At 43.3% G+C, this 18,664-nt stretch overlaps 2 protein-coding genes across 3 annotated transcripts in view; one reads left to right on the forward strand and one right to left on the reverse strand.

Annotated features, from left to right (window-relative positions):
- Window positions 1-772: 772 nt before the first annotated feature.
- Window positions 773-7,151, forward strand: tm4sf4 (transmembrane 4 L six family member 4). Its single transcript, XM_036978836.2, has 5 exons — window positions 773-1,273; window positions 2,543-2,632; window positions 4,966-5,111; window positions 5,308-5,495; window positions 6,016-7,151. The coding sequence occupies exons 1-5, from the start codon at window positions 1,100-1,102 to the stop codon at window positions 6,018-6,020; spliced, it is 603 nt and encodes a 200-aa protein (XP_036834731.2). The 5' UTR covers window positions 773-1,099; the 3' UTR covers window positions 6,021-7,151.
- A 3-nt stretch (window positions 7,152-7,154) lies between these two features.
- wwtr1 (WW domain containing transcription regulator 1) overlaps window positions 7,155-18,664 on the reverse strand; it is a 63,177-nt gene continuing 51,667 nt past the window's right edge. Inside the window, exons 3-6 of one of the 2 annotated variants that reach the window (XM_021604748.3) lie at window positions 16,607-16,842; window positions 13,253-13,383; window positions 12,533-12,648; window positions 7,155-10,225 (exon numbers count right to left, since the gene is read on the reverse strand). In XM_021604748.3, the coding sequence (XP_021460423.1) occupies window positions 10,041-10,225; window positions 12,533-12,648; window positions 13,253-13,383; window positions 16,607-16,842 (668 nt within the window). In that variant the 3' untranslated portion in view covers window positions 7,155-10,040. Of the gene's footprint in view, window positions 10,226-12,532; window positions 12,649-13,252; window positions 13,387-16,606; window positions 16,843-18,664 lie in introns of both variants that reach the window. The other variant, XM_021604747.3, reaches the window with a different exon arrangement.

Raw genomic sequence — 18,664 nt, forward strand, 5'->3', positions numbered from 1 at the left:
ACAGATATGACCTGGAACAAGGATAAAAGGGTTGTCTCCTTACCGATTGTCCAGTGATGTTATCAAATTCTCTATTGGCTAAACATACATTTACCCTGTAGCCTAGACATGATCAATCTAATAGTGCACAAAATACTGCTTGCAATGTTGTTTTCAGACTGTATAAATATTGTGGACATAATATAAGCCTAAATATGAATAAAACTGTAAAGGAAAAAGTTATTCTTCATGTATTGGGAATGGTTTTTACTGTGTATGATACCTTATGAGAAGTTATCATGAGAATTCTTCGCACTGAGTCAAATAGAGATTTTTTTTAAAACCTTTATTTAACTAGGCAAGTGAGTTAGGAACAAATTCTTATTTACAATGACAGGCCTAGGAACAGTGGGTTTGTTAAGGGGCAGAACGACATATTTGTACCTTGTCAGCTCAGGGATTTGATCCTGCAACCATTTTGGTTACTAGTCCAACGCTCTAACCATTACGCTACACTGCCACCCCCAGAGTAGTGTAAAGTAGCAGGTAAAAACTAGTATTATCTCAAACGTACTCCTGTTGATAACCCAGTGTGATATGATAGGATTTAATCTATTGTCCCCGAGGGGAAAGTAGAGAGTGTTGCTTCCACATAAATACATAGAGTCAATTGATACAACACACATAGATGAACTTCTTCGTCGTCAGATGACGACTCCAATAGGTCACCAATGTGTTCAATAACTCCAGCCTCGCTCTCTGTCAGGGCTGAGGCCAGGCAGACAAATCGTGTAGTAGAATATTAACCAGACCAGATGGTTGCCATGGCACAACTGCTGTAAATTCAATTTAAGGCAGTGCCATCATGACATCATCATCCAGCCAGTGGTGTGTGTATATATATACATATATACCCCTCCCCAATCTGAGGGACTTGAGACCGTTTGCTGGTTCTGGACAGGTAGGCTATAGTCCTAGATAGGAACCTACAGTACAGTACAGTTTAGGTGTGTACGAGTTTGTGTGGGAGCCCTTTGGACTTTTAGAGAATCCCTCTTGTCCCTGTGCTGTGTGACTGTTTTAGCAGCTGAAGTGATTGTGAACCATCGACCGACCGACCATGTGTTCGGGTAGTTTTGCCAAGTGTCTGGGTATCACCCTGATCCCCCTGGCCATCCTGTGTGTTCTCTGCAACATCCTGCTCTTCTTCCCTGGGGGGCTGGTCGCAGAAGACAATAACCACATCACCAATGAAGTGTTTTACTTTGGGGGTATCATGGGATCTGGTGTTATGGTAAGTCAACTGTTACTGGGGGAGTGGAAAATGCCAGGGCTTTTGGAATGGGGCTTTTAAATAACTTCTAATGCTGTAACTCTTTCATGTCAACATGTCTCATTTCAACGGTTGTATTTGAATGTCTCTATTCAACATGTGGTGAAACATAGAACGTTATAAATATTGGATTGAGTCTATCAGAAAACAGGTGAACAGTTAGGTAGAGATACAGGTGTAGTTACTGGCCTGGAGGTTCTGTCTACATGACAGGGTGCGCTTTAGTGAGATGGATGGCCCTTTTAAAACGCTTTGTTTCCTTCTACACAATCTAGGCTCAGGATATTCATTGAGAGGTCAGGATATTGATTGGGAGGTCAGCATATTGATTGGGAGGTCAGCATATTTATTGAGAGGTCAGCATATTGATTGAGAGGACAGCATATTGATTGAGAGGTCAGCATATTGATTGAGAGGACAGCATATTGATTGAGAGGTCAGCATATTGATTGAGAGGTCAGCATATTTATTGAGAGGTCAGCATATTAATTGAAAGGTCAGGATATTCATTGAGAGGTCAGGATATTCATTGAGAGGTCCGGATATTCATTGAGAGGTCAGCATATTCATTGAGAGGTCAGGATATTCATTGAGAGGTCAGCATATTCATTGAGAGATCAGGATATTGATTGAGAGATCAGGATATTGATTGAGAGGTCAGGATATTCATTGAGAGATCAGGATATTCATTGAGAGATCAGGATATTCATTGAGAGGTCACGATATTGATTGAGAGATCAGGATATTGATTGAGAGGTCAGGAGTGGGATTGGTGGAAATCATGTGTAGTCTATTATGCTCTGTGTCCATGCATATTGTATATTGCATTCACGTCTTCACTACAAGTCCCCTGTATGAATCAGAAACCAAATGTATGAGACTGACAAGTGTTTTCCTTTAACTTAAGTGATAATACTGAGGACAAGATTTTGTACCAGTGAGTGTATTGTTTGATGTAGAATCTTTATATGAGGTGCAATTGAAATGATCAAAATGAAAGCCTCTATGATTGTCTGGCTATAGGGAGTATTTAGAACTGTTTTCCTGGTATTATCCTAATGGCTGTGGGTAGTATGATGTCTTTCTGTCCAATAGTTGTGTATCATAATGGCTGTGGGTATTATGATGTCTTTCTGTCCAATAGTTGTGTATCCTAATAGTTGTGTAACCTAATGGTTGTGTATCCTAATAGTTGTGTAACCTAATGGTTGTGTATCTCTTTCTGAGCAGATGATCTTCCCAGCGCTGGTCTTCCTGGGCCTTAAAAACAATGACTGCTGCGGTTGCTGTGGCAATGAGAGTTGTGGAAAGAGATTTGCAGTGAGTACATGGGAACAAACATATCCATAGCAACTTTCCTATATACTGTAGGTGTTCTATTCAGTTAAGGGCCCGATTCAGACGCCTGTCCTACAGGCCTTTTCTATGCACTTCTCAGTAGATGGTACTCAGACTTATCTTATGCAGGTCCATAATGCTTTGCAGGCGTGGTTCCCCTGTGCACGGAATACATTTTATTCAACCGCTGAAAACCCTCCCACTTGTTGGCCAACAGATCTTCTCGTGGAAATGTTCATACAATAGTACATTTATCTAAAGCCATCTCTTTAAATTTGGTTTACCTTTAACGACAGACTCACTAGAATACATGGCGAGAACGGTTCAGAATATTAAGGATGAATGACAAAATGCTATCTAAATACGTGCATATCATCTCCTGTTCAGCACCAATTGGTAGATTTAAAAAATACTCTGATCTTGAATATTATTTAGGGTTAGAAAAGCATCAATAAAAAAAAACTGGTTTGGAGCGCCTCATTATATTGGTGAATCAAAAATACAGTGGTTTGAATAATCATGTTTAATCCCCCCAAAAATACTGGATGTTGAGAAAAGTGTACAATAGGGATTGGACAGTAGTCTTATAAATCTACCCTAATAATCCTCACTAGTCATGGAACTGTGATGATAACGGTCCAGGCGTCGTGAACCGTGAACCGTGCGCCAGGCTCCAGGTTTAAACTGCTACAGTATGGTCTGTGTTCCATAATGATTCAAATAGGTTACATGTCCCACATTATTGCACTGCTGCTTGTAATACGTTAGCCAAATATGATCCACTAATGCTAGAGATCCTCAGGAACAACCACACTAACGTGACAGAGGAAAGAAAGGTAAACTAACAATTTAAAGGAACGATGCTACATTTAAGGAAACTAACACTAAAGAGACATTTATAAATGTATGTGGGTATAAATGACGGTGGCTACCGATAGTGGCTAATATTTAACAGGATACAAATAGTAAAATATACAGTGAAAGATCCGGGCATATAATTAAAACGTTGTAGAAATCATAAATCAACTCGGTAGGTTTGACGCGCTACACTGTAATTTGCGCAAAGGCTACAGAAGCGTATAGCTTGGGTCTCCACATTTCATCCCACGATACAAGGCCAGCATTTCATAAACCTACTGTGGAAAAGGTGCTATGTTGATATGTTTCTCTTTGCTGCCATATGACTGGTTTTCACATTTGTCTCCAGTGATTATAAGGTAAAATAGATCTAAAACAATTGTCATTTATATTTACAATCCCCTTATCAAATCGGTTTACTCATTTACCCAGCTCTTATCAAGTTGTAAATGACAGTGTATTTGGTGTTATTTCTTATCAGGAAAAAGAAAGTAGATGTTGTTCCACTCGGAATCTTATTCATCGTTTCATCGTTTCATAATGAGGGAATGAAGGGCACGGTCAGAATACGGTGTGGACACAGCACTGCCACACCTTCAGCAGGTGGTAGCAGGTGGTAGTTAGAGCGCTGGACGAGTAACTGTAAAGGTTTGCAAGATCCCCAAACTGACAAGGTAAAAGAGAGAGAAAGAGAGAAAAGAGCATAGAAAGGGAATTATGTTTCATTTACGCACGCTGAACTCAGGTCTGGGAATTTACCCTTAAAGCACAGGGCATCCAAAGCAGTGCGCCATACTTGTAGACCTAACCAGCCTCACACACACACACACAGTAGATCTAACACCTAGATTTTGATCGCCCCAAAGCAGGGAGTTCAACTGACATTTCCCATGCCTCCTAGGGACAGAGCCTCCATTATATTGGTGGCCAGCAGATTTGAGAAACAAAGAGCTCTTACCACCTGATCAATAGTATCATTCCATCTCACACTGGTACCATACTGCATCGTAGGAGGGTGCTGATGCTTTCAACTGATTTTGGGCAAAAGGATCAATTGATTGTTTGATTGGTTAGTTCAAGGAAATAACTCTTGCTGAAATACAGTATCAAACTGATCCCGGTATGAGACCTGGGCCCGTATCCACAAAGCATCTCAGCGTAGGAGGGCTGATCTAGGATCAGTTTTGCCTTTTAGATCACAATGAATCAGATTTATATGGGCAGATCCTAGATCAGTACTCACCTACTCTGAGCCGCTTTACACGGGCCCTGAAGTCCATCCCACCATCAGTATGAACCCTGAAGACTAGTGTTAGTTCTTCCTACCACAGGTTTTAGCTCAGTGGACTAACATGTTCTTCTTAAATCACTTTTCTTGGATAGACTGCGTTCAATACCCAGATTGATTGATTGATTAAATTGGACCTCTGTAACTATGATCAGTTTCTTCTCCTCAGATGTTCACCTCTATCATCTTTGCTGGGGTGGGGGTTCTGGGGGCCGGCTACTCCTTCATTGTGTCTGCTGTTGCCATTCACAACGGACCCAAATGTCTCTTTACGAATGGCACAACAGAGTTGTGGACCAATCCGTTTGTCAACGGGTGAGAACCCGTTTTACCTTTAACACATTGTTATTACATTGTTGGTAATACATTGTTCATGTTGTGACACAATGTATGTAAATCACTCACTCACTCGCTCATTCACCCGCATTCATCATGAATTACACATGACACAATTTATGTGCAGTGTGCTGAGTCTTCTTTAACTTTTTCTGAACTCTCTGTTGTCCACCAGTGACTACCTGAATAACCACACACTGTGGGAGGGCTGTAGAAAGCCTGAAGGCATCGTGACCTGGCACCTGACTCTGTTCTCCATGCTGCTGGTCATGGGTCTGCTGCAGGTTGTGCTCTGTGCCATCCAGGTCATCAACGGTCTCATCGGGGCCATCTGTGGAGACTGCTGCGGCTGCTGTGGTGGGGGTAAGAGGACCCTGTTGTATTGAAACAACCTCTAGTCTAGCCCATAAACCCAATTTGGTACACATTTTTTTCCCAGTTGACCACACCTGATTTAATTAAATGTATTAAATATGAGACTTGGAGCTGCTCAGCCCCAGACCTAGCTCCACCCCCAGTCCCAGACCTAGCCCCACCCCCAGTCCCAGACCTAGCTCCACCCCCAGTCCCAGACCTAGCTCCACCCCCAGTCCCAGACCTAGCCCCACCCCCAGTCCCAGACCTAGCCCCACCCCCAGTCCCAGACCTAGCCCCACCCCCATTCCCATCCCTCCAATAAGGGCTAGACCCTTTTCTTCCACCTGTGTCACTGACCTCTCAGCCATGTGTTATCTGACCATGAACTCCATGAACTTCAGTAAGCTAAGCAACAATTAGCTCATCCATGATTGACACACCAATACACTGTATAAATCTGTTTGTGTTTGAGTAAGACTTGATTTGAATCTTTTTGGAAAGTTATTGTCCTGTGTTTGTTTTTCAGAGTAGTGATGATGCCGTCTGAGGATCCGTGAGCCCCTCAGAAGAAGACCGAAGACTTCTTATATCAACGACACTGACTGGCTTTCTATGAGGTCCATATGATTTTGTTAAATATTTGTAAAAAAAAAAAATTTTTAAAGAAATATTTTTAAAAAACATTTCCAATCCTACCTAGCTTGATGGCCTTTTGCTTGGGTGGTCGGTCTTATGACAGCAGAGGACTTTTAAGAGCCACATTAAGTATTTCTATATTTAACTTTTTAAAATGTGATTAAATCTAACTTCTTATTCAATACGTTAAAAACATGAAAGCACTTTCAACATTTCATAGTATAATTCCATATTACTTTGTACCTTAAAAAGACAACACTTGGCATCTATTAAATATTAGTCTCTGGGCTTATTTAAATTGCAAATTATTTTCAATAATCAAAAACACATGAAAACCCCCTTCATAGAGGTTTATGACAGAGTGTGTGTACACTGTGGGCCACACCTGTGTGAGTCTTATCGGAGAAGGCTTGTGGGTGTCATTTTATAACTTTATTCTTGCTAGTTCCTGTTTAATGGAGGGACATGACGAGATTCCCTCCTCTGTGTCAATGTTTACTGTAACGCCACAGGGTTACTAAGGAGTCTGTCGTGTCGGGTTATCAGCGACTTTATGGTGGGTTCCGCTATATTATACAAAACACACTGCAATGTAGCTTTCGCCAACCCTATTTACATATATCGATGGTAGAACCTGAGCATTTACATTCCTGTTAGAACATTCACCCAGGACTCTCTGGAAAACAGAGGCAATTGTTACGGAGTGGATTATCCTAGCTTAATAAATACAAATGAAATTAAACTTTTACTTTATATAAATTTCTCTGGGTAGACCAAGTTGGCCTTGGTGGGAGGTAATTGGACTGCTCTCTAATGTATGGAGTGGAATTATGAAGGTGGGGGGAGGGGGGGGGGGATGTTGTTTTGTATACTAGCTTATTTTACCTAGAGAGTAATAATGTTCGTAGGTCATTTTTTGGTTCCGTATACAGTTGTATACGTGTGATCTGTGGCTTGTTGTGATAGTGATCAAGAGTGATCTTCTGTAGTAAATGGCATCAATAACAAATAAAAAACAACACAAAGATCCACGGTTCTGACGCCATTTTATTCTTTCTTTCTTTCTTTCTTTATTTTAAAACATGTTACTGTAATTTTCAGACTCCTTTGCCGAGATTACATCATGTAAAAATGAAGTCCACACTGCCGGGATAGGATACAGTATGCGGCCATTTTGTTAGTCTGATTTTCACCACCAATGAGCATGCCTTCAACATTCCAAGAACCCTGTAACTACTGACAACACACCCCCGTCCCCATCCTACCATGCAGCTGTAGCCTAGCCACTGCGCTATACTGCGCTATATATCGCTACATCCTGTCTATTCCATTCCATGTCATGCCACTCTATGTACCTTTAGTCAAAATATGTGCTCCACACCAAACCATTTCCTCAAACCCTTAACGGTATAACACCACCTCTGTGTTCTATGTTCTCATAGAATCTCTCTCTTTCATCTGGTCTTAAAATCCCCCAAAGTATAGATTTAAAAAGACAATCTGATACAAATGCTATCATCCATTTAACTTGTGTCCTTCATACTGGTGCAACCTTGAATTATGTCCCCAGTAATAGTGCACCGACAGCCCTGCCAAGTTTCCCCCCCTAGAGCCTGGAACAGCACATTATTCAAACGAAAACACAAAACAGGGAACCTCCCTGACACAGAGACACCAAGAGAGGCAGCTGTGTGATTGGATTTATAACCTTGTTTGATTCTAAAAAAAGACCTCATCACCTCTCACTGGAGCCCTTTTCATCAGCTGTGCATGAGTTAGCATGTTGCTAGCCCCGTCAGCTGGGCATGGGCACGAGTTAGCATGTTGCTAGCCCTGTCAGAGCTAGCCTTCTTTGGCCATGCCTGGGTAATAGAGGCCTCCAATCTCTGAAACCACATCGCCACACCCTTTCCCCCAATCCACACAACTCCAAGGACACAGGTGGTAGTGATGTGATAACTGTGTGCCCCCACTTCAGCTCGTCACCTCTCACGCCCCTCTTCACCTTGTCCCTTCTCACACCCCCAGTGTGTTTTGGCGTGCATTGAACACCCCCCTCACCCTCCCTAAACTCAACAACCCCCCCCCCCCCTAATTCACCTGCCCCTACCAAGGATCCATCACTTCCTCACCTTCTTAGTTCTAACGTTCTACATAGTAACCAGACTCAGTATAGTCACAATATAAGGTCGGGCTATAGACCACCTAACGCTAGGAATAGCAAATATGTCAATCAACATGCAAATACAAAAACTGAGACAAATGTAGAAAAAAAAAAAAAAGATAAGAGCAGATTGTGTTGTGGGGTTGGCATGTTAAAAACAAGATCCGAATGCTAACCCCATGCCAATCCAATCTGACAATTCACTAAAAATCCTCTAAAAACGTGTAGGCACAATAACCTCTGACCCTATGAAAAGACTATTGTTGCATAATTCCCCGTAGAACAGATATTAGAAGGGGGGGGGGAGAAAGAAAAAAAAAGTCCTTTTTGCAAAACCCCCCCCAAAAAACAGACCGAAGACCAAGGAGAGTTTGCGTATGAAGGATTATCAAGCGTCAACGCATATAGAAACAAAAACGTCTGGTGATCATCTAACTTCAACATTCACTTCATGATCAGATATATGTCAATCATTTTGCTGATTTGTAGTGCTTTGAAATCTCAATTTCATTAAAACATTTTTTTTTTTTTTAATTGAACAAAAGAAATAGAATCATAGCTCTTGATAAATACAAAAAATGCTAACTATATTATAAGTCCTACAAATGGCACCAGATGCAAAGAACCCAGGTAGGCTATTTTACAGATCAGAAAAAAACCTAATACTATAGTATGATAATTTTTTTTAAAAAGTGTACGTATTAGAATACAGAATTTGACATTGTTTCATAACTGAGGCATGACATTTTAGTGTTCAATTGGCTACATTGGAGTACAATTATTAAAATGACAAAAAACTAAAAACAGTTCTGTTTAAAAATCAAACTAAGTACAATTTTAAAGTTTTAAAGCTTTTGTAGTGACATTGTAGCGAACAATAGGAAACGTTATTTGGTATACAACACACTTTGTTCCCATGGCTACTAATGCTGATGTAGAAGTGAATCTGTAGTTTTTTTGAAAAAATTGTATGAACAGAAACAACAGTAACAGTGTGGATTTTGAATTCAAACCCAAACTGACAGTTAAAATACTGTTGGTGATTGATCATTTGTTAGAGAAGAAGGTTTACAGTGCTGTAGCCGACAGACGTGCACTACTAAGAACCTACAGATGGGACAGCCTTGTTGCCAGTAAAGAGCCATTTCATAACTACAGTAGCTTAAGCAATAGCGCCACCTATTGGTAAAAAAAGCCTCCCTGTATACATTTAGTCATGACAAAGCAATACCATTGGACGCCAATACATTTTTTTTTCACCAAGTACTTGTTCCACATAGAGAGTGTCACCCCAAGAGAGACAGGAAAGCTGTAAAAAATAACATCTATTGTGATTCAAAAACCAGGGTGGGGAGAGTCTTACAGAACATACAAAACTACTAACTTTTGTTACATTACAATATTCACTTTAACACGTGTCCTGATTTAATTAGATTTTTGTTCTCTCAAGGCTTTGGTTAATACTCTTTAGATATCTTGAACCTGAACTGAACTCAGATTTATAGGTGGTCGGGCAGACAGAGGGTATTATTACTGGACACGTGAAAAATCAATCAAGCTGATTTGAATAGGTCACCAAAGGCAGCACAGACAGAGTCTTTAGATACGTGGAGTCTTTCGTCCTGTTTGTTGGGCGTGTGTGTGTGTGTTTGTAGAAGATGTGTGTGTTTGTAGAAGATGTGTGTGTGTGTGTGTGTGTGTGTGTGTGTGTGTGTGTGTGTACGTGTGTGCGTGTGTGTACGTGTGTGTGTTTACAGCCAGGTGAGGAAGGGCTCGCTCTTGTTGAGGACTGACTCCACATCGTTGAGAATGGGGATGAGGTCCGCTCCCTCCAGGGTTCCCAGGTCCACGTTGGTCCCTGGCAGGGAGTCCAGGAAGTCTGGGAAGCTGCTGTGCTGAGACACGTTCATACTGCCCGCCTGGGCCATGCTCTCACCTGGAGGGAAGGGGGGAGAGAAGGGGGAGTCAGAGTCAGTGAGAGAGAGAGGGCTCGAGAGAGTAATGATAGCAGTTTAATGGTGACGGTAGTGGTGGTGGTAGAGTAATGGTAGTGGTAGTAGTAGTGGTAGTAGTAGTGGTAGTGGTAGTAGTAGTGGTAGTGGTAGTAGTAATGGTAGTGGTAGTAGTAATGGTAGTGGTAGTAGTAATGGTAGTGGTAGTGGTAGTAGTAATGGTAGTGGTAGTAGTAATGGTAGAGTAATGGTAATAGTAGTGATGTAATGATGACGGTAGTGGTAGTAGTAATGGTAGTGGTAATGGTAGTGGTAGTAGTAATGGTAGAGTAATGGTAATAGTAGTGATGTAATGATGACGGTAGTGGTGGTGGTAGTAGTAATGGTAGTGGTAGTAGTAGTGGTAGTGGTAGTAGTAATGGTAGAGTAATGGTAATAGTAGTGATGTAATGATGACGGTAGTGGTGGTGGTAGTAGTAATGGTAGTGGTAGTAGTAGTGGTAGTGGTAGTAGTAATGGTAGTGGTAGTAGTAATGGTAGAGTAATGGTAATAGTAGTGATGTAATGATGACGGTAGTGGTGGTGGTAGTAGTAATGGTAGTGGTAGTAGTAGTGGTAGTAGTAGTGGTAGTGGTAGTGGTAGTAGTAATGGTAGTGGTAGTAGTAATGGTAGTGGTAGTAGTAATGGTAGAGTAATGGTAATAGTAGTGATGTAATGATGACGGTAGTGGTGGTGGTAGTAGTAATGGTAGTGGTAGTAGTAATGGTAGTGGTAGTAGTAATGGTAGTGGTAGTAGTAATGGTGGAGTAATGGTAATAGTAGTGATGTAATGATGACGGTAGTGGTAGTGGTAGAGGTAGTAGTAATGGTAGTGGTAGTAGTAATGGTAGTGGTAGTAGTAATGGTAGTGGTAGTAGTAGTGGTAGTGGTAGTAGTAGTGGTAGTGGTAGTAGTAATGGTAGTGGTAGTAGTAGTGGTAGTAGTAGTGGTGGTGGTAGTAGTAATGGTAGTAGTAATGGTAGAGTAATGGTAATAGTAGTGATGTAATGATGACGGTAGTGGTGGTGGTAGTAGTAATGGTAGTGGTAGTAGTAGTGGTGGTGGTAGTAGTAGTGGTAGTGGTAGTAGTAGTGGTGGTGGTAGTAGTAGTAGTAGTGGTAGTGGTAGTAGTAGTGGTAGTAGTAGTAGTAGTAGTGGTAGTGGTAGTAGTAGTAGTAGTGGTAGTAGTAATGGTGGTAGTGGTAGTAGTAGTGGTAGTAGTAATGGTGGTAGTGGTAGTAGTAGTGGTAGTAGTAATGGTAGTGGTAGTAGTAATGGTAGTGGTAGTAGTAATGGTAGTAGTAGTGGTAGTGGTAGTAGTAATGGTAATGGTAGTGGTAGTAGTAGTGGTAGTGGTAGTAGTAATGGTAGTGGTAGTAGTAATGGTAGTGTTAGTAGTAGTGGTAGTAGTAGTGGTAGTGGTAGTAGTAATGGTAGTGGTAGTAGTAATGGTAGTGGTAGTAGTAGTGGTGGTGGTAGTAGTAATGGTAGTGGTAGTAGTAATGGTAGTGGTAGTAGTAATGGTAGTAGTAATGGTAGTGGTAGTAGTAATGGTAGAGTAATGGTAATAGTAGTGATGTAATGACGGTAGTGGTGGTGGTAGTAGTAGTGGTAGTGGTAGTAGTAATGGTAGTGGTAGTAGTAGTGGTAGTGGTAGTAGTAATGGTAGTGGTAGTAGTAGTGGTAGTAGTAATGGTAGTGGTAGTAGTAATGGTAGTGGTAGTAGTAGTGGTAGTGGTAGTAGTAGTGGTAGTGGTAGTAGTAATGGTAGTGGTAGTAGTAATGGTAGTGGTAGTAGTAATGGTAGTGGTAGTAGTAGTGGTAGTAGTAATGGTAGTGGTAGTAGTAATGGTAGTGGTAGTAGTAGTGGTAGTGGTAGTAGTAATGGTAGTAGTAATGGTAGTGGTAGTAGTAATGGTAGAGTAATGGTAATAGTAGTGATGTAATGACGGTAGTGGTAGTGGTAGTAGTAATGGTAGAGTAATGGTAATAGTAGTGATGTAATGATGACGATGACAGTTCCATTTTCCATGTTTAGCCTTTTATCGTCACTATTATTTGTTATATTTCTACTATTGACTCACCATTTTGTTTTAGTTTTATTTGTATTATTGTTCATTATTTTTATTACAATGTTTATTAAACACATTGTTGCTTTGGCAAAATTGACACAATGTTTTTCATGCCAATAAAGCAGCTTGAATTTGAGAGCGAGAAGGTGAGAGAGAGACGGCGGGAGAACGTGGACTACCTGTGTCCATCTCCTCCATGTTATTAAGGAAGTCCTCTGGGGTGGTGGGGATGCTGTAACAGCCCAGCCCCAGGCCACTGTCTGTGCTCTGCTCCCGGGAGTGCTGGAAGTGACCACTGTGGATCACAGAGGAAGGGGAAAAAAAACATATTAATCAACTGATCCCGTCTAATAACCAGACTGAGAGAAGGAGAAAAGGGAGAGAGGCAGAGGGGAGAGGGGGTGTTGAGAAAGAAGGGAGAATGAGGGGAATAAAAGAGAGCGAGAGGGAGACGGATGAGAAGCACATCATTACAACGCGGTACATGTGTAACCGACGGGAAATGGCTAGCTTAGTTAGCGGTGGTGCACGCTAAATAGCGTTTCAAATCGATGACGTCACTCGCTCTGAGGCCTTGAAGTAGTGTGTTTCCCGCGGCTTTTGTGGCGCGAAGGGTAACGATGCTTCGTGCGTGACTGTTGTTGATGTGTGCAGAGGGTCCCTGGTTCGAGCCCGGGTCGGGCGGGGGGACGGAAGTATACTGCTACATATAGTCATAATATGACATCTGACATAACTTTATAATTTTGGAAATTCTGTGAGTGTAATGTTTACTGTAAATGTTTTATTGTTTATTTCCCCTTTGTTAATGATCTATTTCACTTGCTTTGGAGTGGTTAACATATGTTTCCCATGCCAGTAAGGCCATTTGATTTGAATTGAGTCAGGAGTGCACTTGCCTGTTGAGGAAGGGGTCAGATCCATTGGTGGGCATGTTGCCCTGGGTCATGGGCTGGGCAGGGTTGCCACCAGGGGTGGGCGCTGGTGCCATGCTCTCAGAGTCCACGGGGAGCTGTCTACACAGTGCCACCTCCTAGGGGGAAGCAATAGGCAGCAGGGGGGAGAGGAGAGAGGAGAGAGAAGAGGGGAGGAGAAGACGGGGAGAGAGAAGAGGAAGGGGGAGCGAGAAGAGGAGGGGAGAGGAGAGGGAGAGGAGGAGAGAGAAGAGGAGAGGGGAGGGGAGGAGAGAAGAGAAGAGAAAAGAGGGGTGAGAGGAGAGATTCAAGATTACTGAAACTATGTTCATTATTGTCCAGGAACACATTGTGTACTACGCCACTTGAGAAACATTTGCTGAGTCCATAACAGAATCTGCTTCTGAACAAAGCAGTGTTTTTACAGCCCTATCGTAGTGAGTGTGTGAACTATACAGCAATTATATGGTGCGCACACACACACACACACACACACACCCCCCCCCCCCCCTCAGGACGGGATTGGCTAATAGTCTTAAAGGAAGTGGGTTATGGGATAAGTTAGAGGTTTGTGGTTGCTGCCGTAAGATAACCTTACCCAAACACACAAAGACAGGTCTACACTGGTGGAACTAGAAGGGAGGGGGGGGGGGGGGGGGGGGGGGGGGGGGTCAATGCTACCCTTCACCTGTGCCACTGCCCTGACATGGTATCTAGGGTTGGATCGTGTCAGTCTTCCTGTCTGGGGCACAACTAACTACCACTGCCCTGACATGGTATGGTATCTAGGGTTGGACCGTGTCAGTCTCCCTGTCTGTGGCACAACTAACTACCACTGCCCTGACATGGTATCTAGGGTTGGAGCAGGCAGCCTAGTGGTTAGAGCAGGAAGCCTAGTGGTTAGAGCAGGCAGCGTAGTGTTTAGAGCAGGTAGCCTAGTGTTTATAGCAGGTAGCCTAGTGGTTAGAGCAGGTAGCCTAGTGGTTAGAGCGTTGGGCAGGTAGCCTAGTGGTTAGAGCGTTGGGCAGGTAGCCTAGTGGTTAGAGCGTTGGGCAGGTAGCCTAGTGGTTAGAGCGTTGGGCAGGTAGCCTAGTGGTTAGAGCGTTGGGCAGGTAGCCTAGTGGTTAGAGCGTTGGGCAGGTAGCCTAGTGGTTAGAGCGTTGGGCCGGTAGCCTAGTGGTTAGAGCGTTGGGCAGGTAGCCTAGTGGTTAGAGCGTTGGGCAGGTAGCCTAGTGGTTAGAGCGTTGGGCAGGTAGCCTAGTGGTTAGAGCGTTGGGCAGGTAGCCTAGTGGTTAGAGCGTTGGGCAGGTAGCCTAGTGGTTAGAGCGTTGGGCAGGTAGCCTAGTGGTTAGAGCGTTGGGCAGGTAGCCTAGTGGTTAGAGCGTTGGGCAGGTAGCCTAGTGGTTAGAGCGTTGGGCCGGTAGCCTAGTGGTTAGAGCGTTGGGCCAGTAATCGGAAGGTTGCTGGATCAAATCCCCAAGCTGACAAGGTAAAAATCTTCCCCTGAGCAATATACAGAACTAAGTCAAAGGCTCAGACACACCAACTCATCCAAGGGCCCCTCCCCACTTGAACCACCCTCCACACTGTTCCCCGGGCGCCGAAGACGTGGGTGTTCTTTAATGGAAGCCTCTCCTACATAATCCAGGTAGAATCAGGAATTCCCCAGGCCAGAGTTTCTATGTAAGCGGATGACTCAACTCTATGCCGAAGACGTGGATGTTAATTAAAGGCAGCCCCCCCTCACCTCTCTGATTCAGAGGGGTTGGGTTGAATGCGGAAGACACATTTCAACTGCATAAATTCAGTTGGACAACTGACTATGTATCCCCCTTTCCCTAAATAGATCTCTCTCCAGACTGTCAGACAGACCAAAGCAGTGAGATCGTGTAGGGGAGTACAGTGGAAAATAGAGAAGTTACTGTCAGAATATGTGTACACCCCCTATAACACTCCTGTCCTTCATCCTCTCAGACCAAGTATTCCCCGCTGGCCAACTACAGGCCATAGCCAAGGTAAGAATGCAAGAGAAAGACTCTGCTCTCCCTTCCCAACCCCACAGACCCCAGCCCGTGCTGCTATGTGCTCAGGATGGGACGACAGTCACAGCGTTCTGGGTGAGATAAACATTTCCTGGTTGAGGTCACTGGCTATGGACAATAAAGGCGATTAACAAACGGGTGTGAATCTCTCTCTCTCTCTATGTGAGCCTGCCTTCCTGTAAGTAGATGATTAGGTGGTCTAGAATAGAGTAGCTGGTAGCTACCCCTTTCGGCCACTAGTTGGCGCTAATATTTACCCCCCAGCGTCATAGAAAGGCCAAAGCCTGCGCTAAAAAAAAAACAATCTACTGTCCAACTGAGATTCTTCTGGGTAACCTTTTTCTCATTGAGGAGGCACGTGATATGATGGCTTGTGGCCTGTGTGTGTGCTGGTTCTTCTATCCTTGTGGGGACCTAAAATACCCAAAAGCCCCCCAAAACAAGACAAATGTTCCTCGTTGGGACAAAGGAGATTTTAAGCTCAGGGGATAGGGGTTAAGTTTAGGGTTTGGGTAAAGAAAATAAGATTTTGAATGGAAATTAATTTTAGGTCCCCACGAGGATAGAACAAAACGTGTGTGTGGGTAGTGTGGGTTTAGCCTGAATAAACACATACATACATACATATATATATATATATATATATATACACATACATACATACATACATACATACATACATACATACATACATACATACATACATACATACATACATACATACATACATACATACATACATACATACATACATACATACATACATACATACATACATACACATACATACACACACACACACACACACATATATATATAAAAAATATTTAAAAATCGTGTCGAGGTGTCTCGCTAAGAGGAAAAGAGGAGAGAATGATTGATTAGCGGTATGTATCAGGTCTCTCCTGACAGTCTCTCCTGACAGTCTCTCCTGACAGTCTCTCCTGACAGTCTCTCCTGACAGTCTCTCCTGACAGTCTCTCCTGACAGTCTCCGGCAAGTTGTAGGTGTGGGATAAACAGAACAGTGGTGAAACATGGACTGGAGGTCTGAGAGTAAAGCAGGCTCTCCTGTGTGGTGTTGTTGGCTCTTTCGTAATGCAAAAGAGACTTTGGTCTCTATGAGAATTCCCCTGCCTAAATAAAGGGTAAATACTCTAGGATTGAGCAGCAAACCATTGGAGGGCTAGCGTTGGAGGGCTAGCGTTGGAGGGCTAGCGTTGGAGGGCTAGCGTTGGAGGGCTAGTGTTGGAGGGCTAGCGATGAAGGCCTAGCGATGAAGGCCTAGACTGCCTCACCTGTCTCATGAGCTCCTCCTGGCGTCTCTGGATCCTCTCTCTCTCCAGCTGGATGCGCTGCAGCCTCATCTTCTGCTGGGTACTGACAACCACGCCCAGGGGACTGGACAGACTCATCATCCCAGCCTGGGAGCTCTGCTGCTGGGGGAGGGAGCCAGGTGAACCCAAGGCCTGGGCCTGTTGGGGCTGCTGCTGGGTGTGTTGCAGGTGCTGCTGGTGGTGGTGTTGGGACATCACTATGGAAGGAGAGACAGAGAGAAGGGAGGGGGGTTGTTATCCGGGCTAGAAAACAATTCCAGTGGAGAACAAAGACAAAAAAAGGTGAGAGGCTTTAAGAGGCTTTTTTTTTTAAGCTGATAGTAATGTGATAGTACTGTGTACATATCAGCACAGTCAGACTAACTACAGGTCTAGTCAAATCAGGTGAACAGGAGCGGATTCTGAAAACTGAGCTCGGCTCATTAGCTCCACATCACCTCTTTTTCCACACCACTGCTCTGGGAAAGAGCCAGAGTCCAGACAGTGAGTCAGTGTCGAGATGGATCACCCAGCTGACTGAAGGTTGATTTATGTTTCCGTGGTAACGTGGACTCTTAACTTTGTAGCTCCTTGCTGAAACAAGATGTTGTATTATGTAGGACGGTCTGACTGACTAAAATAAATCTTTGGGTCGATCGAGTTGTTTGTTCTTTCAACCAATCGATTGGTAGAAAATTGTAAAAAACCTGTATTTTTCCATATAGACACATCCTATGTGTTTTAATCAAATCAACTATATGCACTGAACTTGTCTGATGCTTTAAGCGCAGTGTTTGATTAAATAATTAAGGACACACAAATGACTAGAGGGTGTCCGACAGCAATTGATTTGAATGTGCCGAGCCGGGCTCAGAATGCGCTGTGTTAAACACAAAAAAAAGACAGCGAGTGACCTGTTGTCTCTCTCTCCTCCCTGATGCAGCGACCACCACAGAACATCAACAGTGTTTATAGTGTTGTCTCTCTCTCTCTCCTTCCTGCTGCAGCGACCACCACAGAACATCAACAGTGTTTATGGTGTTGTCTCTCTCTCTCTCCTTCCTGCTGCAGCGACCACCACAGAACATCAACAGTGTTTATGGTGTTGTCTCTCTCTCTCTCCTCCCTGCTGCAGCGACCACCACAGAACATCAACAGTGTTTATGGTGTTGTCTCTCTCCTCCCTGCTGCAGCGACCACCACAGAACATCAACAGTGTTTATAGTGTTGTCTCTCTCTCCTCCCTGCTGCAGCGACCACCACAGAACATCAACAGTGTTTATAGTGTTGTCTCTCTCTCCTCCCTGCTGCAGCGACCACCACAGAACATCAACAGTGTTTATAGTGTTGTCTCTCTCTCTCTCCTCCCTGCTGCAGTGACCACCACAGAACATCAACAGTGTTTATAGTGTTGTCTCTCTCTCCTCCCTGCTGCAGCGACCACCACAGAACATCAACAGTGTTTATGGTGTTGTCTCTCTCTCTCTCCTCCCTGCTGCAGCGACCACCACAGAACATCAACAGTGTTTATAGTGTTGTCTCTCTCTCTCTCCTCCCTGCTGCAGCGACCACCACAGAACATCAGTGTTTATGGACAGCCATTTCTGACCGAAAAAGTTCTGTTACAGAAATCTCTCATTTGTTGAGGGAAAACCCTTGGTCTCGTTACGTGGACACATGTAAGCATCGCATGCACGCTACCAATAGGGCCTGACCTATAGCATAATCACATCAATAAATGGGCTATAACAAACTCCGAACACCATAACATGACAGCAAAATGGATGCATAGGACGTGACAAAAACTCAAAAACGGGGGGGGAAGTCAGATATATGGAATAAATTTGACTAGTTGTGGAAAATACTGGAGATCAACAAAAAGTGCATATTATGTATAACAGCTGCTGTTAGATTACAATATTTATTTTTCTAACTGTTTGGAACAACGTAAAAAAAAAAAAGACTAAATAAATGTCCTGTAAGTTTAAAAAAATAATAATGATAATTTAAAAGGCAATATTACAGCAAAGACTAAAAAAA

This window comes from Oncorhynchus mykiss, chromosome 5, assembly GCF_057628025.1.
Source record: "Oncorhynchus mykiss isolate SJ-2025 chromosome 5, ASM5762802v1, whole genome shotgun sequence".
NCBI lineage: Eukaryota > Metazoa > Chordata > Actinopteri > Salmoniformes > Salmonidae > Oncorhynchus > Oncorhynchus mykiss.